At 39.2% G+C, this 25,048-nt stretch overlaps 1 protein-coding gene across 2 annotated transcripts; it reads right to left on the reverse strand.

Moving 5' to 3' along the window:
- Positions 1-23,690, reverse strand: CASD1 (CAS1 domain containing 1; the record flags this gene model as incomplete). Of its 2 annotated transcripts, XM_079538525.1 has the most annotated exons (18): positions 1-267; positions 1,513-1,605; positions 1,841-1,918; positions 2,436-2,576; positions 3,626-3,727; positions 4,645-4,724; positions 6,036-6,192; positions 7,745-7,864; positions 8,409-8,498; positions 8,902-9,327; positions 10,133-10,347; positions 11,925-12,048; positions 12,497-12,541; positions 13,134-13,196; positions 14,304-14,348; positions 15,765-15,885; positions 16,314-16,410; positions 23,507-23,690. In XM_079538525.1, 18 exons carry the CDS (start codon positions 23,637-23,639, stop codon positions 1-3), a joined length of 2,397 nt encoding a protein of 798 aa, XP_079394651.1. The 2 variants fall into 2 exon arrangements, with proteins under 2 accessions (XP_079394651.1, XP_079394652.1); XM_079538526.1 differs by lacking the exons at positions 10,133-10,347; positions 12,497-12,541; positions 13,134-13,196; ... (2 more) ...; positions 16,314-16,410; positions 23,507-23,690 and having other exon boundaries at positions 11,925-11,945.
- Positions 23,691-25,048: the final 1,358 nt, after the last annotated feature.

Here is a 25,048-nt window from a genome sequence, read left to right on the forward strand (position 1 = left end):
TTAATGCCTTGACTGCTCTTGCATTGCTGAGAAGAAGAGAAGTCCAGAAAAAAACCCAGCTATGCACAGTAACCTTTTCAGCAGAGTTGAGTTATCTTTAGGAACCACAATCTGTGCTAGATCGTTAGTGATCTGAGAAATCTCATGTGCCACACACACAAAGATAAAAGTGCTGACGATAACGTTAAACATCGGGTAGCCAGGAATGAGCACCAAGATCCCCTTTGTGTCTGCTGCCAGCCAGATGTGGTATTGGCAAATGAAAAGCTAGAAGAAAAGAATGTTTAAATATTTTTGTGCACATAAAAATCACATTACTACTATTGCATCAAGCAAAGCAACGTTCAAATAAGACACCTAGGATTGAATAATATTCTTTGAGAAGATGTATTCCACACATCTTTGCTATAAGCTCCCTTAGATAAGGCCCAGTATCTGACCTTGAAGACTATTTTTAACTGAGAGAGCACACAGCAAATTAACTTTGCTTAGACTTTACCCAACAAGGCATATAGGAGCATCCTTTCATGGGTGTTCAACCTTTTGGCTTGCCTAGGACACAATGAATGAAGAGGAATTGTCTTGGGCTGCATATAGTTAACTGGGATACAGTTATAGTTGAAGTATGTAAGTAACAAAAGTCTTATCTTTTAAATACTTTGTATTAAAACATTAAAAAAAAAAAAAAAAAAAAAGAGGACAACAAAAACATAGAATTAGCAGGTTGGACACAAACAATTTACATTCTATCAGGACAGATCAGGAATACACCTGCACTCAGTAACCATCCCTCTGTTTACTAATGTGCCTGCAAACAAAAGGTAATGCTTTTAAATGCTGGTGAGTGGAAAAGCCCCTGGAGCTGATCAGCACCTTAAAATCCACCACAGATCAGGATGCTGAAAACATCATCCCTAAAGGAAAAATTTCATCATGGATTCCACTGTATCACACTGAGATTCTCCTATAAGTTTTTTCTCTCCTTTCTTTTAAAAGGTGTATTTAATAATAAAATTATACACCTAATATTAATAAAGAGCAAGCAACATAGAAAGCAAGGTAATTCCTACTCTTTCAAATTATACTCTCAGTGGAACAAGAAAATGTGCACAACAAAGGCTTCTGCTTGTGAAGCTGTATTTCTTTATTAATGCAGCAAAGCTTTTTAGGGCAACCTGATTTATAAGTGTGCTTACTCTGCCAGTACAGTTAATGCTGATTCCTTAAACGACTCACATTTTGTCTTCCAGCTGCATACACACTACAACTTACCCCAGTACAACACCTCAACTCCCACAGTCTACAAGTCTCCCCCAAAACAGCATAAGAAATAAGACTGCTACTCTGATACTATTTCAGCTGTGATATTTTAGTGTGGATGGAAGCTACAATAAAACAGGTCAAAGAACAGCATTAAATAAAACAATATGCTTTCAATATTCATCTTATACTGCTGCAATTTATGTAAAAAAAGCACCCTGCATTTCTAGGCAGCTTTGTTATCATACTTACCTCTAGAGAAATTTTACCAAACCAGGCAAAAAAAGAGCTATATACGGAACGGACATAACCAGGAATGTTCCTGATGAGGATGAAAGCTAAAATCTTAAGGAAAAAAAAAAGGAAAACAAGAAAAAGAAAAGAAAGTTAAAGATGTCATTATGGGTGACAAGTAGGTCACACATACACACAACTTTATTCACTTTAACCAAACCACAGGTGCATCACATACACATATTCATCACATTTAATATATATTTTTATGAACAGTTCATAATTAAAATCAGTCTGCAGTTTGCCAGTGTAGATTTATCACTGTAAGAAAAAGAAACATCATTACCTGCACCACTGAAACAGAAGGATGCAGTTCATTGCACTCTGCTTTGTTCTTACAGCTACTAGCCCAAATGGAATAGGTCTGCAAGATACAAATATCAGCTGAGTAACAGTGGTGTGTAACACTGACAAATGAAACGACAGACTATTTTGAAGTGTTTCAGCAGTATTTGGCTGTGGGGCAGTAATAGGAAGAACACCTTTTGTGTTTCTCCCAAATCCCTTTTTGCAACTGACAAATACCATGATTACTCACACACGAGATGAAAACACAGCGCTGACAATTATTTTTTTTAAACCACATTTACACTATCGATCAAGGGTGAAGGTAAGAGCTCCATTATCTATCATATTATTTATCTGTTTTTCTTACAGTTTTTGCATTGATGTGAAAAACTGATGAAGTTCTCACCTCCAGTTGACTGAAAACTGTATGAGTGAGTAGACGGTTCAGGCTGCGCGAAAATACACAGCCGAAGCATCCCCAGATCAAGAAGTGATTTTTAAATCAGTATATTCTCTAAAGGAGAACTTCAAAACCAGAAGGAATTCTTTAACAAGTATAATCAGCCTTGTATATCTGTAAATGAGGTACCTACCAAAAAGGATACAATTGAAATAAATAATAGAACATTTGAAACTCTGCTGGAGAAAAGTGGATCTCCCTTCCCTTCTGAAATCATCTGATGCTTCTGCAATGCCAGATAAATAAAAGCAAACAGCATCCCATGAAAAACCACCTGCAAAAGACAACATAATGAGCATTTCATGGCTTACATGTACTTCAGCCACAAACTTCAACAACAGAAAAGCTACATATAATCCACTTGTAACACCAAAGCCCAGGGATTTACTGAAACTATCAAAAATAGGCTTCCTACACCAGGTTGTCATAAGCTGCTTTTTTTTTCTTAAACTTAGCTGAAATACTAAGGATAAAGCATTCTTACTAATTCTTCCCAGGATGTTAAAGACATGAAATTTCAGGACAATGAAGTTTCAAGATGCTCTCAAGTACCCACTATCCTCTCTGCAATCTGTGCCAGCACTTGAAATGTGCTTTCTCTGGGGAAAAGTCATGAGGCCCTGGCCTTCTCCCAAGTTGGCAGGTGAAAATACTCAAGAAGCATTACAAGTGCTTTCCTCTCTCACAGGCACAATTCTTCAGCTGAGTGTTTTATGAAGTTACACCAGTTTCTCATTAGCTAGCAACACGATGCTGTTTCAGTCCCATGTGTTGCTTGTCTTCAGTGTTAATTTGGAACTTCCTTGTCAGCAACATCACAGAACATGCACTGCTCACAACCAACAGAGCTCTACATCTGAAATGCTGCAAGGCAGTGCCCCAGGGACCCTGCAGATTTAAGTCACTTAAGAGTGCCAGAGGGAAAAGCACACAGGCAATTCAGCTATGAATCAGGTTAGTAGGTAAACACTTTCACCTCAGACAATCCATTTACCTTTATAAGAAGGTAAAAAAAAGAACTGTGTCTCTCTGTTTTATTTCAGAATAACATTTCAGAGGAAAGATAAAAATGTGATCATTTTTTAAGCAAGTAAGCAGGATGTAGCAGTAAGCAAGCCAACAACCCTCTTTAAAGCAAGGTCTTTGCAGACATTTGCAGAATTAAAGTGGATGTGTCTTAGGCTTAAAGTGAACAACCCACCGTGACAAACTCCTGTTTTCTCTAGAGGAAGGGGAACCAACCCTCCCACACCCTCCAAATTGAAAAAAAAAAAAAACCCACCACTTAAAAGTACAGTATAAAGATGTGTAAGTGGCACATACATAACGATCCAACTTCCACCTAAACCACCATTCATAGACGTTCCCATTCAGTTCAAAGCACTTGGACAGTGGCCAAAAAGAAAATACCTTCTCAAATGCACCCTGTAAAAAAACAAACATCACAAAAGCATTCACATTGACATTAACTATATTTACTACATTGCATATCAAAAGACAGCTAACTGATTTATGTCATTCCAGCTTCACTGGTTTAGATACTCTGAACTCGAAGCTAAGTGGTGTTACAAAATAATTGGCTTCCTCTGAAGCATTCCCTATTCCTGCCAAAGCTAATTAACAAATGAAGTCAAAAGTACTTGCTCAGATGAGAAAGATACCTTTTTCTGCCTCCCCACAAAGGTATTGGCACTCCTTCCAATTTGTATTGGAGACTCAAAGGGAGAGATCACTTACACATTGGGATAACTAATGCAAGCTCCACAAAAGAGTACAGTTTGGTAGGCTTAAAACCAATAGAGGATTGAAAAACACAAAAGCCACTGCAAATTCTAGAGGGACAGGTGCTGTCCTTATTTATGTCATCCATACTCGTAGCAAGGAAGAGGACAGTAATTTAGCATGAGATTCACTCTTAGGATAAAGCATCAAAGCCAAAAGCAGGTCCCTGAAAGACGGGTGTCTGTAACACCATCTGCTGATACAAAACCTGCTAACTCTGAACACATTAGAAACAAAACACAAAAACCAAAACCAACCACGTGCACAAAAAAAACATCACTAAAGAAAACATCCATACAACTTCATATTTATTACATCTGTAGTAGGGTAATGAACACGTCAAGCATTACAAAGAAATAAGATACTGAACTGTGTTTTATTTTCCAGCAACCACACCAATTCAAAACCAAAACAAACAGAAGGTTCCAGTTTATCTTCTGTATGTGTGACAAAGAAGCAAATACTCAAGCACTAAAATGTAGAAATAGTTACTTATGTTGTCAAATGCAGAGACAGTTAATAATATTGTTAGTCAATAAGGATATGAGAAGTTTACAAACCTGAGAATATGAGAGAAAATATATACAGGCCAGTAAGCAGATCAGTTTAAGCAGTAAACCGAAGTGCCATAAGCAGTTCCCTGAGGAAAAAAGAAATTAATTGATATATGGTCATTCATTTTTCCACTACTGAATACAAGGAAACATTGTATTGTAATTGCCAACTATTTAGTGTGGCTATGCTCAGTACTAGAAAGAATCAATATACTCAAATACTCAAATATTATGAACAATACTTTACCACTGCCTAGATGTTTACATTTTACGTTTTACTTGAAGTAACTAAAATAAACAATTGCAGTAATTTTCAATCTAATAATCCTAAACTAAACCTTACACCTAAAAACAGAGTCAGCATCCACACAGAAAGAAACAGAATGTCTTCAAACAGAATTTCTTCAAAAGAAATAATATTCTAAAGCCTCTGCTTTCCCAAATATTCAACACAGGCATCTCTTACTCTAGTTGAGCAAAAAATAAACAAAACAGTATCCATCAGCTTTTGTTATGTGAAATAAGAAGAGCATATATCATTAAACTCAGGGGTACCAGCTCTGGAGTACATTAAGGACAAATGCCTTCTTAAGACAAGACAGAGAAACTGTTCCTTGAAGCTGTCAATTAATACTAAAGTCTACTCAAGTTACTCCAACACCTCGAGTCTCTTCCAACACCTATTCCTGGCATGCGTTTGATGCATTTCATTTTTCTATCTGCAGACTGCAAAACTTGCATTTTACTCTCTGCACTGGGAAAGGAGATTTAAGACTCTTGGTTTGTAGGTTCTAATTTAGGTGAATTAATTAACAGGCATTTACCACAAGGTGACAGCTCTTCTCAGAAGTATAATCCATGAAAAAACATGGATTTCGCTTCAATTTTTATTTCTAGTTCTCACATCCCAAGAAATATTTTATACAGTTCCCTTAATCTAAGGGGCTAAAGATAAACCTCAAGCCCTTATTTGGCAGGATGAGGCAGAAACAGTGCTCTGGATGGATCAGTGCGTTGGCAATCCAGAATGGCAATGTGCAGATGCTCACTGCTCACGCTGCACCATCCTTACAAGATGGCAGTAATTTCAGCCAGCAAAGACAGTGCAATCTATGTTTTTAGCTTCCATTTATTAGTGCTACAGCTCTTGATAGAATACATTTCTGACGGTCAAAGCTATTAAAAAGAATCCTATACGACTATAAGCAGAGATATTTTACTTTTTCAACTGACGTATCATTCATCTGTAACAACCTACTTCTGTGAGCAGTCATTTAACATGTTTGTACTATTGTACAAAAAGGCTGAGATCTACAAACAGCAGCTTTCTGCATGATTAACATCTGCAGGAACACACACATGCTTTAGAGTAGAAGGGCAAAAGAGCATTATCTTACCATTTGCTTTCTTCTGGACTATCTGAGGCCACATAGCCAAGGTGGCATAAATGATCATAAACCAGACAGTAACGAGTGGCACAAAGTAGTAGAACTGGTATGGTCGGTCCATCACTATGCACAGAACCACGACCAAGAAATTGAGGCGAAATAATACCTGAAGGGAGCCAGAGGAAAGAATGCATTCTCATTAAATAGCAAATAGACTGGAAGGCAAAGCTGGCAGAGATAGGGGAGAATGTTTCTTTAGCATTACATGAAAACATCACCTCACGTGACGATCGTATTTCAGTTGAAACATAGGAACAACAGCAGAGCAACATGAGACTCAAGGTTGTCATCTCAATGTGATATGGGGCCAGTCTACCCTGGCCTACTTCAGCAGCAACAACAATGAAAACAGGGTACAACAGAGCTGCTCCCAGCCTGGGAACTGAGTGAGCATCCCATCTGCTGTAGTCTCTAACAATAGTGTCTTTGAGGGGAAAACAACAACAAAAAAACAACCCTACAAAATAAACCAAAAAGCCCCCTGAGAATTAATGTAAGCATTTGGAGAATGTTTGCTTCTTCTCCATTTTGCCATTGGATCTAGAAATTTTTGAACCCTCAAGTGAAAAGGTTTCAGGAAAACAAAACATTCTACAACGAAAGATAAGTTGATTCCTCCCTTTTCTCCCAAGGAAGCAGCTACACCTGATAAGCTGGTGAAATTTTCATTATTTTGAAACAAAAATGTTAGAGAGTGTGATATTCTACACACCAAATGGTTAAACAAGCTGCTGCCATGCAGTACTCTGTCCTGACTGAAGAAAAATTCAGCATAGATTCTGCAATGTGCAAAAATTAATATGGAGCATGTGAGGATGCTTTCTTTGCTAAGTTCTGAAAGAGGCAGCAAATACTGCAGTGATGCCTCTTGTTCATGTTTTAGTAATCTACTTCAGTACAAAACAGTTGGATGCTCAATGAAACAGCAATGTGGAAAGTTTCTTCAACAGATCCAAAACATCACTCATCTGAAGGAAAGAAAAAGAAAAATACTGCAAGTGTTTTGGGACACTATTAAAGGTCCCAACAAACCAAACAAAGAGTTTTCATTTCCCCAGCAATAAGGAAAAGACTCAAAGTGCATGCAAAAATTAAAAGCTTTTACAACTTGGAAATGGCTTTAATTTAAATCAGACACAAGACAGCATTTGTTCCATCTACTTAAAGACTTGCAGTGCTGGGAGCAAGCAAACCCATATGCTGAATAACTCAATAGGCAATTACCTTTATTCACAGTGGAAGGCAAATAAAGAAAGTCCATGCACAAATGCCTCTTGAATTCACCAAATATTTATCAACTCATATAAAAAAAAAAGTTTTAAGAAATACCAGCTTGGATCATTTTATATATATACATACATATATATTCATACACACATCACAATGGAAATTCCATTGCTATACATTACGAAATATTTAACAACATGATTTCTTTTTTTAAGGCATTTTTTACATTGATGACAACATTGCATATGCAAAATAATAACAAATAAACACTAAATGTGTTGGATTGCACAGAAACCATATCCACTTTGGATCTGAAAACTTTGGTTAAGTACACTAACATCACACTACTTAGGGAGTATGGATGTGTTGTAGATATCCTATTTCCTGAAAAATAAATTCTTTCTATAAAGAGTAAGTAAATCTATCCTTACCTGACACACTCTGTACACACCGAAGTCCCCTTTTATCCAAAAATATGAGAAGTGCCCATAACCTGTTTGGAACAGATATGCAGCCACCAGAACTCGAATGTGCATGTACACAGGCAAAAACTGTGGGGAAAAATAATGTACCTTTTATAAATGACCACATAGATGCTTCTGGTTTTCCTTTTTTGGTTTTTCTGCATTTCACTAAATCAGGTTTAGCAAGGAAAAGAAACATGCTGCATTTCTTGTTTCTTACTAAGCTCTTTTGTTGCCCCCATCTCTCCCATATCATTACAAGAACTGTATTCAGATTCTATTTATTATTATCATTCTGCACTTTTCATATTCTTTAATCAGTTAAGACTGAGTTAAGAAGGGATATCTGAAAGCTTAACTTCAATAGTTTTGAGCTCTGAACATAAAGTTTTGCTGACAAGTGAAAATAACACAATCTTCTGCATCAAAAAATCAAGTACATTGCGTATATGGGTGAATTGTGCATAACATGCTCATATCAGGGAAACTGAAAAATACCCTAATTCTGCAAATATCATTTCTAAAACTATCAGAACAATAGTATGAATTATTCAGTCTATTCAATTCTATTAAGTATTTGTGCTTTGTGCCCAATTTGCATTCCCCCAAAGAAACCTTGAAATTCACTTACAGTGCTTGCTCCAGAGATATGATAAATCAAAATAACAAGCTGCATCCAGCCCTTCCATTCATCAGTCTGTTCTCTGTTTAACACTTTAGTCTAGTGCAAAACAAAACAAGAGTGTTGCTATTCCAAAAAGTACAACGAACATCTACAAAACGAGGAGAAAAAGTTCAAAACAATAAACCACTTTATGGGCAAATAGGTCTAAACTGTAAAAGCCCTCTTGCAAACAGACGTGTTGATGTGATCTACACTCTCATATACCAGAGCTACACTTGCTTAAAAACTGACAGCAGCAAAGAACAAACACACTCATGCCCACATGCTTTTAAGAAAATTCTACATCTAATTCCATGCAAACACTGCATTGCTTGCAAATGTATTTTCTGCAGATGAGTTATACTGATATTAAAAAGTTTACTTCCAATAATCAGCAATCTGAAATTTACACCCCAACTGTCAAACTACATCAGAAGTAAGATGTCAACTTGATCATTACCTCTTTTGTATTTTCGGTATAAAATACCCCCAAAACCAAGATATAGACGATCGGTATGAAGAAAGATGAGTGTGTATAAAATTTATTTTCCTTCATGAAAAGATTTGCTCTGTCACATAGATAAAAATAGGTCATGATTAGACCAAGTTTGCAGAAACAGTGTAACAGCATCTCTAAAGTAGAAACATTAGGAGTATTGCTGGTAGGTTTCTTCTCCTCTCCAATTTCCAAATCAGTGCATGATTTGTTCTTTCGATAATTATTCCGATGAATTAAACTGATAACAAAATATCCAACAATGGACAAAGTAAAGAAACAGAAAGCTAATTTCTGTATCAGAGTGAGAGGAGGCTGAGGCTGGCAGCAGGAGCCGTCAATGGGCTTCATTATCTTATTGCAGTAGACATTCATAAGAATCATTGCATTCTGTCAAAGAAATAGACAGTTCTCCAATTAATCTCTAAATATTGTCATCACATAAAATTTTCTTCAACTAGATCATGCATTGACAGAAAAACTATGCACTTCCCCCTTATCATATAGGAAAAATTTCATAGGAACCCCCATAATCCTCGTTGCATTCAGCATGGGAATCAAAACACCTCTTCCAAACACTACAATCTTTAGCTTCCTGAGGTAAGCAGAATGACTTAAGCCTAATTCTTACAACAGAAGGGTTCTCTCTATTGGCTCTAAAAGGAGCTGTAACTAAATATATAGACTATACATAAAATATAGCTCACAAATTTAGCGTCCTCAAGGGGCAGGGTAATGAAAATGTCTACAACATGACAATGAGACTAAAACCTTGGTGAGATGATACTTAGCTCATCCAATATTCAAAAGCAACTGAAACCTGCAAAGGAGTGGAACTAATGCTGATACAGCAGGAGAGTTCAGTCACAGAGAGAGCACTCTGACCACACTCAGAGAGGCTCATGACATGCATAGGCATTCATAGCTTAAAGATAATAAAGAATTAAAGCCACTGGCACTCCACACAGTGGAGAAAATCTATACTGTGTGTTTTCTCATCCGTTTCACACTCTTTGATAAACAAAAATAAGCAAAACTGCCTGACATTCCACCTACTGGGATCTTCTGAACAAAATCTCCTGAAGGATGGGAAGGTTTTCACTACATTCATGTTGTCTGCTGTTTCAAAACATTCCCTTCAATCCCGTTTTACTATTATTACTTTTTAACATCGACCAGTGCTAAAAATACTTACCGTATCCCTGCTTGATTCAGGCAGATGCAAGCCATCTGAAGACTTCATAATCGTTTCTTGTGCTATTAGTTTTGATACACTGAACAATTTAACCTTAGCTTTTGAATTTCGGGAGCTGCTGTTCAAAATACGGACAGCTGCTTCATTATAAGCATTTATTTTCTCATTAGTGATCATTTTCCGACTCTCACTCAGCATATCTTCATTAACAGGATCTGAATTTGAAAGGATAAAAAATGGGTACATGAAGAGTCTACATCACAAACACATTTGGTTAGCTCAGATTGCAGAGGTTCCTTTCATTTTGGTATTTAAAGTCGTTTAATGACATAGCAAAACCAGTGAGGAATCAGTGACCATTACTGCAACCAGAGTAGCTTATACTGGAATACTCTTAACGTTATTCCCCAGTTATGCACGTGTACTAATAGATCAAAAAAAGCTTTGGCCAGACATGAATGCTTTTGTGCTCCATGTGGAGCACAGTGCTGGAGTAGAGCTGCTTATGCCTTCTCTCAGAAATGGAATGCTCCAAGTAAAGGTTCCAAACACAAGATGGTAGAAGACAGGCAGAGCAGATACACTGGGAAAAAGAATCTCAAAACTCTAGCTGCTGCAGATGAAACCAGTTTCTCACTTCACTAAGCCACATTCCATAAGCATTTTCCTCTGGTTCCTGCTGATCCCAATTTAACTGATGTTAGAATCTTAGTTTTTTCAGCAGGTTGGAGCAGTACTTAGCTGCCTGCAGGCTACATGGATTACTTGGAACTTAACACTAAGCTACACAGGATTGCAGATCAAAAAATCACCAAGTCGCTATGAAAAGCTGCTGATGTTCTTAACTGGTAAAACACACTAAAAGCTTTAAGCTTTCTACTCAAGCTGCCTCTTGACTATTTTGGATAATCCAAGTCCGTACAAACCATACTTACACTATGCTCTGTGTACAGTTTCTGCTCTTATTTGTTCCATTACAACTATAAAGAGCTCAGAGATTACTTAAATGGACTGGATCTTTATCAGCAGAATGTTGGAGCATGTCTGACAGTTAACTGCTTTTGTAATAGACAAATTTAGTCTTGAAAGTAATGTGAAAAGATGGATCTGTTGATCCAGCTTAATCTCTAGAACCATCTTTGACAGGAACTTACATACGACTTTAAGGATACAGCTGAACATATTGCTATCAGGGCTCAAAACCTCCTTATCTTTCTCACGGAGATGACAACCACCTGAAACCACCTCAGAAAACACAATTCTACCTATCAGCTCACTGTTCAGCATCAAAGTCATACCTGAGTTTTGTTGAAGAAAAGCTAAAGAAGGTTGGTGCCATGATAGAAACCTCGCAGACTCATTTTGAGCCATGATTTCTGGCTCCTGATCTGAACTCACCAATGCTTAGCGTACAGATGCAAGTTTGCCTTCAGAGAACTAAATTCTCAATATTCTCCAGAGTTAATTCTAGACATGCACAAGCTGCATTTATAGAACCTCTTCCACAATTCATGTAATCTGAGAACTTAGTGGAACACAAACACAGGAAAACAGAAAATAGTCCTAGCATCCTGAGTCTGAGAGAGACTGAGAGAGACTTGAAAATCTCCATCACTACTAACAGCTAGTTAGGAGCCAGCTAGTTACAACTGCTCAAAAAGCTGCACTGCAATTCAGCCAACATATGTACTCAGTAAATCAGCAGTACAGACTAAGTTCTTCATAACCAATGAGACTGGTTCAACTGACATTGACAGTATGAATTCTTGTTACTTATTGTTCATTACTTTACCTTGTAAGATCCAGTAAACATCACTACTTTTTGCTAATTTTTCCAAAAGAGGTGCAATTGAAGTGATATTGATTTTATATTGTGTGAGGGCTTCATTGCTGCCATTGTGAATCTTGATGGACCACTGGAGAATGAAATAAAAAGATTCAGAACCTGTATGACTCCCTGTAGCTAAATCTACACAGCTAAAATACCTGCAGTATTTTACATACATTTTAAGAAGCATGTTTCATTCAGTAGAAAGACTGAGCAGAGACATTCTAGCCTCAAACAGATTCCTAAAGCTCAATGGATTTATGTGGATCTCCTACAATGGTAGAACACCTGAACTGTCTCTGAACTAAACTGCTTTTAAACCAAGTAATGCGTATCACGTAGCTGTAACCTAATGCTTAAGAATTAACTACTTGCTATAAGCAGGAATTTCACAGAGAGTATACTTTTATATATAACTGGGACTTTCATCATAAACTGGGATTAACAGCTTTATCTCATAACTAACTTGAAAGAATAAAAATTACCCTACTAAATCTTCCTCCTTTACTTAGATGCCACATACATGCGTAACTTACCGTGGCAGCTCCTGCTACAATTATATGAGGTTTTGCCACAGACCCCTATGAGACAAAGTAGAAAGAAATTAGTTTTAAAATATTCAGAAATCATAGTTATCATTTAATGTACTGATCAAGTTAACTAAGACTTCCATTTGAAATAACAGTTGCTCAAAATTGTCCATTTAGTGGTTACATAACAACAGACTGCAGATATATCACAAATACTAATTTTCATGTCGTAGAATCTGCAAGAATGAAAGCAGATAAGCACTTACAATCACTGTTGATTTAGCTTTTAAAGAGAACTTAACGTTGCCAAATCAGATGAAAAATTCTTTCAGTTCCTACTGTGATGAATCAACCTGCTCCTAGAAAGCAGGTGTTTGGTTTTTTTTTTTTTTTTTTTTTTTTTCCTAGTGAGGCCTTTTTTGGCCCAAGTAAAGGCATCCTTGGCAGACAGTAGATGCTAATAAGCACATATTCACACACATGCTCCCTTTCATTATTCTGATGCCAGATTTCAGACCTCTGCTACATAACTGACTGCAGATAGTGCGATATGCTGCAGTTGTTAACCTTTTTGTATTTATAGCCATCTTTATGAAAGGAAGAAGTCAGAACATTTTCCTAAAATAAACAGTATAACACTAACCTCAGTCCAAGATTTGATACGCTGCCTCATAGAGCCATTAACTTCTGGATACCACAGGAAATCCTTTAAAAGAAATGCAGATTTAATCTGTAAGCACTAAGACAAGCAGTAGACTAACAAAAAAACCCAACAAAACAGAAACACAAACTAATTAGCATTAGCTCAAGTGTAAAAGAAAACCACATAAGCCCAAGTGAGAGTTCCTTTACAGCAAGTCTGGTAAGTCTGACATTGCAGTCTGGTAGGAAGACCAAATCAAACAAAAACCACAAGTTCTCTCCATTAAAATAACAATAATAATAACATGCAGTTCAAGAGTCAAGATTTCATCAAGAAACTAACTTTTTAGACTCTGCCAAATAGGATGTCCTCAGGTTTCCCTTCCATGCTATCATGGCTAAAACCAAACTCACATCTTATAACCTGTACATACTGACTTGATTTTTTCCTCAGTTCCCAATTTTTAACAATGGGTTTTTTTAAATCTGAAACTTTAGAGACTAATATGACTGAAAGCTTGGAATTATAGTTTTCAAACAAAAAGAAATCCCAACATTTTACATTACCACTTTGTAAATTGCTACCTGCTTAACAGCGTCATGGATGTTAAACCCACCATCTACTACATTTTTTATTTTAGATGTCAAGAGCAGTGCCCAACATTCAGCTAAAAAACAATCCACATGTTGGCTAATGCTACTATATCTCCCAGTTAAGCTCAGACTAGCCAGTTACTCTGCAGAAGTATTAGAAGGACTGCAAACACACATTCAAGTGAAGTTGCAAGGACTACATATGCAAAAATTACTGTAAGGACACTTCATAATGCAGAAATACTCCCAGCAGAAAGGAGATCTCTTTCACTACCGCAGATCTAAAGATTTTGCAGTTCTCTTGAATAATGTAAGTACATGGAACGGTAGAATCTGTGAGGGTACTCAAAGCTGAAGTCTCTCAAAGTATCTGATATATAATATAATGCATTGAAGATACACTCTTATGTAATTTGTTCAAGATTTATAAAGAATGTCAATGCTCTGAAACTACGTTTCACTTTTCAGCACTTGCAGAAGTCTGAAAAAAATCAAACTGACTGCAGCTTGGATTACACTGTGCGAAATAAGATACAAAGTATTATGGCATACAATTTAATGCCAGATAAAAACTTACCACTTTAATTGAAGCAGATTTATCTTCAAAAGGGATATTTCCATGCTGCCAAAACAAACAAACCAATCAAAGCAAAGTAAGATAACCTTCAGAAGAAAAAACTGCTATGCTAACTCACTCTTACCCAAAGGTTTACCTTCAGAATTTTCTTGTATAAACAAGTCAGTATTTCAATGCAAAGTGTTTGTATTGTTTTCTTGATAAAACAAACTACTCTCACAGAGGGTTATTTTTCATGGTAGAATTACATCTGAAATGCTTTCTGTTCACTCTCTCAGAAAGGTCTCATTAAATAATTTCCTAAGCTTTCCCTCCCCAAATGAGAAACCTGTAGATTTTTTTTTCCCTCTTTCTTTGACTTCCTTTCCCCTAGCCTTCCTGTTCATCCATCTATCTTCTTTGCACAGAACAAATGAAACAGCTTTAATTAAAGATCTGAATAAATTAATTTCAGAAAGAAACAAAGCCTGGAAGGTATCATTACATTTCTGAGTGAGATTGTGAGAAACTAGAAAGAAAGCAGCCAATCCTTTACAATCCTTTAAGTACTAAGACAACGTTAGTTTTGATCCTCATAAAAAGTATATTTATCTTCGATGAACAGATCTGGATTTCATAAATACTTGACAGAAGATACCTCTTAGCTTAAAATTAGTTATAGCACCCTGTCATCTCACAGCTGTTCAATGTACTCTCGCCTTTAGGCAGCAAATATGATATAACTAGGAAAAAAAAAGAAAGTTACTCCATCAATTAAATGCTTTGTTTTGACAAGCCTAAGTGACGGCATCCTTTCTATCAGATAAGCTGCTATCTTGCCCTTTAAAACCACATAAGTACTTATGACGGATCTCATTTGCAGTTGGAAGTGAAGTGTGTCTTTTCCCTCACATACACATATGCACCCATGAAGAATCAGACCTAAGAAGTGCCACATAATAAAGTAAACTGATAGTCTACAGCTAAATCCTTTCTTTCTGCTTCCACCCAGTAAGCTGCAGTTCACGTTCTTCACCTTATAAAAACCTACCTTTCAGCAACAATCAAAAGCACACTGAGATCAGAAGCCGGTTTTAGTTACAGCTTCAGACTCAAGTTAAACCTGGAAACCTGTCATTGCCCAAGGATTTTTAGGACAGGTTAGGTCAGCAATCTAACTGACATATAAGATACCAAACTGCAGAGCATGAATGGAACAATCATTCTCTCAACAAGAAGAAAGTATGAAACCTAAGAAGCTATGGGGGAAGTCAGCTGCATTTGTTTATTTAGACTGCTGGGAGCTTGCTCTCAAGCTTCCTACTTCATTTCTCAAACTCTCATTAACTTGGTCTAATCTTGCTATTCCTTTTTGTGCTTCTTTTTCCTGGCCCAGCAAGCAGTGCAAAATGGGTTCAGAGAAGAGTTATGAAGTAAATTGGAAAAGAAGGAAACAGAAATCATCAAAATACACCATCTCACCTTATTTCCTTCTTCCTTGACTTGAGGATTTATGATTTTTATAAATGAATAGAACAGCTGTCGAATTCTAGAATCTCCTAAAAACACAATATGTTTGTCTATGAGGCAATTTTTTGCTTCACTGAAAAACAAAACAGCAATACTCGTGTTACAGGAAGTTTATAATAGATCAGAGAAAAGTATTTAGTGAAATCTGTAGATCAATATAGGTAATTGTATGTATTACATCCAGTGCAAAGTAACAGTACATCTTTTCAGTGTTGAAATAATTAGGAGTTTAGCATAATTTGCCTATAAATGAAAGTCAACTCTTCAGCTAATATGATTACTGGAATGATAAAGTAGGCTTTCCTATTCCACAGTGCTACAAAGAAAGCAGTTTCCAAACTACCTGGTAGCTCCTCGTGACAAGCACCAGTACTGCTACCAGCATTTATTTGTATTTTAATACAGAGGCAGAAACGGTTACATGGATGAGACTGCAATTTCAGCAGCAGACAACAATTAATCTTCTTTCCCAGAAGAAGAACAACAGAAGGATTTGCATACCTGTTTTTATACTTGTGCATCATACAACTATGAGGCTGCCATACTTTTTCTCCAAGAAATCTCCCGCTGGACAAAAGATACTCACACGTATCATCACCTTTAAAACAGTAAAATTATGATTAGAAATCAGACACATGAAAATTATTTTCAAAGCCTCACTGCTGTTAAAAAAATAAATAACTCTGATAATATTTCACAGCATTGTAGGGTTGGAAGGGACCTCTAGAGATCAGTGAGTCCAACCCCCCTGCAAAGCAGGTTCCTTATAACAGGCTGTACAAGTCGGTGTCCAGATGGGTCTTGAATATCTCCAGAGAAGGAGACTCCACAAGTTCCCTTGAACGGCCTGTTCCAGTGCTCTGTCTCCCTCACTGATAAGAAGTTCCTCTGCATTACAGTGCAGAACTCCCTATGCTCCAGTTCATGGCTGTTTCCCCTTGTCCTGCCCCCAGAGACCCTTGAAAAGATGATGGCCACGTCTCTTTGACTCCCACACTTAAGATATTTATAAACATTAATAAGATTTCCTCTCCGTCTTCTTTTCTCAAGGCTGAACAGACCCAGTTCACTCAGCCTTTCCTCACAGGGGAGATGCTCCAGGCCCTTTATCATTTTGTGGCCCTTTGCTGGACTCTCTCCAGGAGATCCCTGTCTTTTTTGTACCGGGGAGCCCAGAACTGGACACAGTACTCCAGATGAGGCCTGACCAGGGCAGAGTAGAGGGGGAGGATCACCTCCCCTGACCTGCTGACCACACTCCTTAATGCACCCCAGGATCCCATTTGACATTATCGGCCAACAGAGCACGCTGCTGGCTCACGGCCAACATGTCATCCATCAGGACCCACAGATCTTTCTCCACAGAGCATTTGTGACATAAAAGAATCAAAGCAAACAATAGCATTAACCAAGTTTAACTTAACTGTAAAAACATTTTGCACAGGTGTTTACAAATTGTCACTTTCTATACTGTTCTTTTCAGCAACATGTTCACAAAACATTAGAGATCTCGTTTCTGCTGCTGGAAAGTTGTGACCTAGAATGGTGTTTCCACTAGAAGATATTGATCTGCTGTGCTATTTACTATCCAAGAACAAACTAAAAGAGTTAAATAATGTACATGGAATTACCAGGCACTTCTTCTTGTACAGAATATGAAGCTCAAAATGGGATTTAAAAAAAAATCTTTTTCCATTTCCCTGTTTAAGATGCAGCTGTCACCTTGGAACAGCTGATATTACACGCCGGGTTAATGGGCAGAACAACAAATGTTTATTTGAGATTTTACTGATGATTCTGAATTGCACCTACCATTTTCCAGTCCATTAGTTTTACATTAATTAAAATTAATCACTTTGCAAGTTGTGATGTTTCAGGTCACTTTTTCAATTCATATAAATAAAATACCTGATATGGAATCAGTGACTGATCTTCCAGCAAACACATCTGCTTCTGCTGCCAGAAACTAAGTGCAGCTCCATACTGTGCTGGCAAAGAGCTGCCTGCCAACATTTTTGTCACAGCTGGCAAACAAACAAGAAAATGGTGGTGAATGAAACGGTGAGTACCTGTGCTGGCATGTGCAGAAACCGTGTGCCACAAACCCTAGCTAGTGCCTGCTATGGAACTTGGAGTTCAGTAAATCAGCTACGATCTGCTCTTTTCCTACAGAGAAACCTGCACTAATTTTAGAGAAGGTGTATTTTCTATCAGCTTCCTTTCTAAGCTGCTGGAAGCCACACACGACGAGACAGGCAGGCGTTATATTTCAATTATTAAGAGGCAATCTAAAGCTTTATCTCAATCTGTGGATCGGGCAGGACAACAGAGAGTGCTCGGCGTGGTGATGTCTGAGGCTGGTCAGAATGGGAACTGGCACAGTGCTGCTGACCCTGCTCCAGCTCACAGTCCTCAGAGTGACAGCCCAGTACCTTGGTCCCTGAAGTTTTGAACTGGATTATTTTCTACAGCATGCAAAAAGTGCTGCACAAGGCACGAATCCACCCAGGCTTCCCGATGAAAATAGTCCAGTAAAAATATATTAAGATTAAGCTCCTATGGATATGTGAGCTGTTCCCACAGGGCTGCTGAGGAGCATGGAAACGTGGGAGATGGCAACGCTGACATTTTCACTGCTCCTGCAGGAGTAACTGCAACATGAAGGAGGCAGTGCTGCAGCCTTGGCTTCTCAGCATCCTGTCACCAAATGACCTCTTCTTCCCTCAGCAGTGTTATTGTTCTTTATCTCAGTTACTGCAGGTAGAAGGCACTCCCTTTCGAAGTGTCCTGTAAGGGACTTCATAGCCAGCCAACATAAATCTGTCACCACACAGGGCAAATCAGCATTAATGAACGCAGGGATGATGGAAATATATCTGTACTTCCTACAACATAGAACTGGGACTGCAGTGATCTTTCCAGATAACTCTTCCATTAACACTGGTGACAATCACTTGTGAGCTAATCCTAAGCTGCCTGATACTTCAGAGTCCACCCAGAAAATAAAAAGGGACTTATCCATGAAACTAGGAAAACATTGTTAATAAAATAAAAATAAAATGCATGTTTAAAGCACAGCTGACAGACAAAGCTCTGAATTAACTCTTACCCCAGAACTCCAGCACACTCTTACTTAGGATTCACCAAGAACATGTCAGATACAGAAGTACAAACAATGCAACTTGTGTTTCTTGGAGCAGGACATAAAATTAGCTTGGAGAAGAAAGAACTGGCAGTTGAAGACATTATCTGTCCTTCCCTTCTTCCTGGAAACTCCTCCTACTTATTTCCATGAAAATCAGAAATGGGAATGTAGAACAGACTGTATCCCACCTGTTACCCCTCAGCTCATTTATTCAACCAAATCCAGCAATGGGAACAGAATCAATTATTATAATTTGCAACTTAGGCTCCCCATTCCTTCATTTCAAAAAGTAATTGTAATAACCAAGCTCCTTTTACTTTCCTGGAACTTCAACCACTTAGCGCTGCTATTGCATCATACTACTAAAATGACTTTTTGCATCAGACTATTAAAATAAAATGAATTGCATCAGACTACTAAAATAAAAGCTGAAACAACCTGAGGAATTATAACAGTCCTGAAAAGAGAGTCCTGATAAACATCTCTGAGTCATAGCTCCGAACTGAGGTTGCTTCTACAGGAGCAACACACACAATGCTTCTAGCGTGCATGATAAGCTCTGGGTCAAGCAGCTTTTGATGCATGAAAAAAAGATGCATTTAAAATTTAAATAAAACATACACAGACAGTGATGAACTCCTACTTCCGCCATAAAAAACTTCTGCCGTGTTTACTAGTCATGGCAGCTCAGGAATTCCCTCGAATTCACCACTAACCTCCCAAGCAAACCCTTGAGCTCCCACAGCTCTCACCGACACTCCATCTAACCGCAGCGCACACGCACCATCTGTGCCAAACTGAGGTGCGGGCTGCCCTCAGGGATTTCCACAAAGCCAGGCTCTGTCACTCCCCTGTTCTTCAACAAGTACAGCTCAGCAGTACAAGCTTTTTCTTGCAGCTGGTGCTTGTTTCAGTAGTCAGCACAGTGCTTTTTGTGAACAGGTCTTCCCAAAGCAGTTTATCAGCACCTTTCTTCTTCTCTTCCAGCCGTTCCCACTTAACACAGCAGCGCTGATCCTGCTGCCAGAATTGCTGCAGCAGTAGCTCAGAACACAGCAAGTGACATACAAAGACAGATCCTTGCCTACTTTTTAACTGTCTTGGCACAGCTCAGATTTGCTGCTCAGATACCTTTAATAGAAACCAGAAACTCAAGACAACCATAGTTTCAGTTTTCCTTAATCATGTCATATGTTTCTGTGTACTGGCTTTCAAGTAACGTAATTTCTTTAATTCTCAATGTATGCACCTACTTAAACCACATCACTTCTAGTAAGTTGCTTAAAAATGAAACTGCTAAAAGAAAACCAAAACAAAACAAACTCACGCTGCTTGTAATAGGTGACTTACAGTTATTGTTATGGAAACAAAAACCCCAGCTCTGCAGGTGATGAAAACATGATGATGCATCAAAGTGACAGAAGAGCAAAGTATATAAAGGAAAACTCACCACTATGCTCCTTCTGAAACCCATTAATTTGCTGAGAAAGATGCAGAAGACAGATGGTTACTGGTGGTAACATCAGCCTGGTACAATTCCCATCCAATATTATCCCAAGTCCAAGGACTTCCTGAGCTGGACATGGTTTCTTCATATATTACAGAACCTCCAACAAATTTCTTTCTCACCAAATCATGTAATCTTTTCCTCAGTTTTTTTATTATCTTTCACAGCATCTTTCTGCAGGAGTTCTCCATATCCATAGCTGCTGCCTGCCTTTACTTCACATACGGCTCCTACCAGCTTTACTTGCACTCCCTAAGCCTTGTACAGATCCCTCCTGTATTTATCACAACCTGTAGACCACTATCAATCCTTCATAAATCATTTCTTTTCAAGACTGAAGAAATTCATGATCTTTGTTTACCACCTTTTCAGAGTAGAGCACGTTTCATGCCTTGAGCTCACAACCAAAGCTTTGAAGTTGTGCATTGCATGGCACTCCATCAGAACTGCTTACAAATGAAAAAAATCCTCCAACCTATGGGCATTTATTGAAATTGCATCCCAAACATTAATTGCATTAATTTTAACTACACAGATAATATTTTAGGGAACAGAGATACGTTTTCTATCCCAGCTCCAGATATTGATTTTCTGAATACTTCCATAAGCAACACAGAAAGCTCCTAAAATCCATTAGGAGCATTACTTACACCTGAGGCTTTTTGTTTTTTTTTTTTTAAAGAAAGTAGTAGAAGCTTGGAGAGGGGGTGGACTGTAGAAGGCAATGCAACAGTGGACAGTGAGGAAGAAACAACAACAATAAAGATGGAAACAGCAGCTAAGACAGTAAACTGGAAGTTACATACAAGATGGTACCTCTGGAAATGCACCTTCTTAACCATTAATGAGATCAACGCTAAGAATTTCAAAGAAATGGAAATCCAAGCAGTCACTACTATTCAAGATTAAAATCTAGATCTGAATGTGATCATTCAATGATGGAGACTCTAAGAATGAAAAAACAAAACAAAACAAAAAACAAAAACAAATTAAATAGAAACTTATTTCCAACCAGCTGTAAGACTGAGTCTTTGAAATATGCTAATAACTGAAACACGCTGATAACTTTTTACTGATTTTTACTGGATATTATAAAGATATATAGTACCATTAAGCCTATGAAGAAACTTTACTAAAGCTAAAGACAGCTTAACTTCATTCACTGAAAGTTTTGCAAGAAAATTAGGCAATCTCTAAATATGACAGTCTCCCTGAATATGAATTTAACCTACCCCAACTGCAGCCCAGCATTTTTGCATAATAGTATAAACTAATGCATGCTTTAGTATCTGAAGAATCTCATTATGGAAAGAGCCAATTTATTGGATAAGAAACAACCTTCCACAGTGGTTTTATTTATGTACTTTTTATTTATATGCAGCTCCCCTTTTCCTCCACATTCCCATGTATCTACAAAAGAAAGACAGTATCCACACGAATGGGTACTTTGCTGTTCCCATGACAGCTTGCCTTTTCTGCTCTCCTCTTCCTTGCAGTGGCCGATGACAGATGCCTGAAAACAGTGTGAAAAAGCACAACAGAGCGCTCCCTCCTCTGGCACAGCCCAATGCCCACCACCCTGCTGCTTTGGGCCTTGAGAACCTCACTTCTACCAATGACAGCAGGTTTGCAGACCACACCTGATCCATGCCCTTCCCTCTACAACCCCTGTGTGAGGATTTTATGGCCAAGAGGGACTCATCAGCATCACTGACAATAAGCAAGACATAACTCAGCTTCACTTCGCAGTATCACAGTAAAATCTTATGTTTTTCCTTAGTTTGCTTAATGCCAGATGTTTAAGATCACTGAACAGCTGCAAAATGATCTCACAGCAACGTCTGCTTTTGCCTATCCCCAAAACCTTTCTATCTGCTATAAACGCTCCATCTTCCTTTTCCAAACCATTTGTGTATTTTGAATGCTACCTGCTCAAAGAAGACCAAGCTGGATAGAGCTTCTATTTTCTGAGAAATCCTCACTCAACCTAAAGTGGCTCAAAGAAACTAAAAGCTTTAGGTGAAAGAACTTCATGAGAATCTATATTGACTCAACCAACTTCTACAAAGGCCTATAGACTCCTACCTTAATGTGATTTGTGACTCAACAGAGAGCCCCAACAGCTCTCTGATTGTGCATCCTATTTATGCACAGAGTGCCTTCTTGCTCATTTGCTGTATGTGGAAGTCCCTGCTTTCTCAGGCCAGCCTTGCAATCATTCTCTTAAAAAAAGCATCACATTTTCTAGCTTCCTTCCATCTACTTTTGAGATGGATTCCAGCCTCTGGTTACACAGCACAACAAGCTCAGTCACTTCATATCCAAGCTCCTCTAGCAGGCAGTAAACACCTCAATGCCTCGCAACTTACTGCTCTTCAGTCTGTTAGATTTACCGACATGTCAGCTGGAGGGTGAATCTGTAAAGGCTCCCTATTCCCTTCCGCACTTCCACAATAGAGTGCTTCATCCCCATCGTCCTGGAGCGCAGGTCACGAGCCTCAGTGCACAACGGCACCCCTTGTCCAGCAGCACGCAGCCTTTGGATCAACTTCACGGTTTACACACAAAAACACGCTCCATGTTCAAGAGTAGAGCAGAAGGCTTTCCTTCAGTGGCTCTCACTGCTGTTTATAGGGCAACACCGTGCTCGTCCACCAACCACACACAAAAACAAGCAGCTGCTCATTTTGCTGCATCAACCCAAGGGACTGAATTTTGAGCCAACAGTTGAACAGAGGGTAAAAAAACAAAATGAAATAAGAAAAGTATACCAAAACCTTCCACCAATTCAGACAGCAATGGCGCTGCCCGCCAGATGCCGGCTGCCAACCCTCGCGCGACCCGCGCGGCGGCTCGCACACAGGCGGACAGGGCCCCGCGCTTCCGCCTGCTCGGACAACGAACACGGCCTTCCCGCTGAGCCCCTGCCTAAGCTGCCTCCGGGAGCCCTGGGCGGCCCCGGCCCGGCCCACACGGCTTCCCGGCCGGAGGGCCGTCGGCCGCCCGCGCTCCCTCAGCTCCGCCTCCCGCGGCCCCGCTCACCTCGGTAGCGGCGGGAGGCGGCGTGGCAGGCGGCGAGCAGCAGGACGGCGCCCAGCGCCAGCGCCTTGGCGGTCCTCACGCTGAAGTAGTAGTTGATCTCCCGCTTGCCCAGGGTGTAGGCCAGGCCCGCCATCTTGGCTCCTCCATGACAACAGTGCGCGGCGGAGCGGGCGGGCGCAGCGGGGCAGCACTGGGTCCCCGCAGGCTGCCGAAGCAGCCCCCGCCGCCGGCTGCCACCGTCCCCACCGGCGCGGCGAAAAGCAGCCCGGCCCCCCGCTGCCGGGGCGGAGCTGCCTCCTTCCTCCTCCTCCTCGCTCCCCTCTTTCCAGGGTTGCCGGCCGCGGTAGCGCTGGGCTCTTCGTGGAACACCGGAATGTGGAGCACCGAAACATCTGGTTGTTGTTTCACCACCCTCCTGTCTGTCTGTGAGCCAAAAAAGTCATCTTCCGGAAGATCTGCTGCTGTTTATATCTGACAATGCGTTAAAAATGGAAAAGAGAGCGTGATTAAAACTGAAATTAAATTGTCAAAACAAAGCCAGGAAACCTACACGCTGCAAATTCTATTTTCAGGTTTTACCTGAAGAACTTCAGGCAAATGTACAGGATTGGAGTTATAAGTGTTCTTTGGGCATCTTTTCTGCAGTCATTTAGGATCTCAGATACTCTTCTTTACTTGTTTTCATAATATTTATTGATAAACAGATTTTGATCCAACCAGAACACATGGATTTCAGCCTGTGTCCTAAGCAGTATAACTGTGTTAAGTTTACTGGCTATACTGGAAGAGCATTTGAGAAGCTGAGAGCAGAACTCCGAAAGGTAAAAAAACAAATGTACATTTGTTTATAGATATGTCAGAGGATTACAACATGCAGGGGTAGCCATTCTGTCCCGCAGCCTTCTGAGTGCTGTTTCAGATTGGTCCATGGATGTCCAGTGGCACTCCTCACTTGCCCTGAAACACTGAGCTTACTCTTAAGTGATGCCCCAGAACCCTACTTGTGCATTACGTCTCGGATTTTACATCTCTACTGATGAATACTGATACTATTAAAAGTTAAGTACCTTAATTAAGTTTAGCAACTTTTGTATACTAAATATTGAAGTGGATGTAAGCAGAATGTCTGCTTTTGCTTCATTGCTCCTTTGGAGAGGTTGTGCAGGTGCTTGACAAGAGGTCTCCTTCATTGCGTTTGGAAGTTGTGGCTGCAGTGCCATGAGCTCGGCAGTGCTTTGCACGCATGCAGATTCTTTTCATATGGGTACCTCCTTGCTTCTTACAAGCTAATGGAATTTGACATCATTGCCTACACCTGAATAATTTACACCACAAACATTATACGGGAAAGGCCTGATACAAGAGGGTAATTAGAGATTACCCATGAAATAGACTCCAAACATGAATTAGCTAGAAGAAGCTTTGGAATTCCCATTAAATATCTACTTTATGTTCCTGTCTGCTGATGAATTTAATGTGCTGGAAGTAAACCAGAAGTACGTTAGCTCTCCTGCAATTACACCTCAGTTTTTGTTTTCCAAA

This window comes from Tetrao urogallus (genome assembly GCF_951394365.1).
Source record: "Tetrao urogallus genome assembly, chromosome: 7".
Classification (NCBI taxonomy): Eukaryota; Metazoa; Chordata; class Aves; order Galliformes; family Phasianidae; genus Tetrao; species Tetrao urogallus.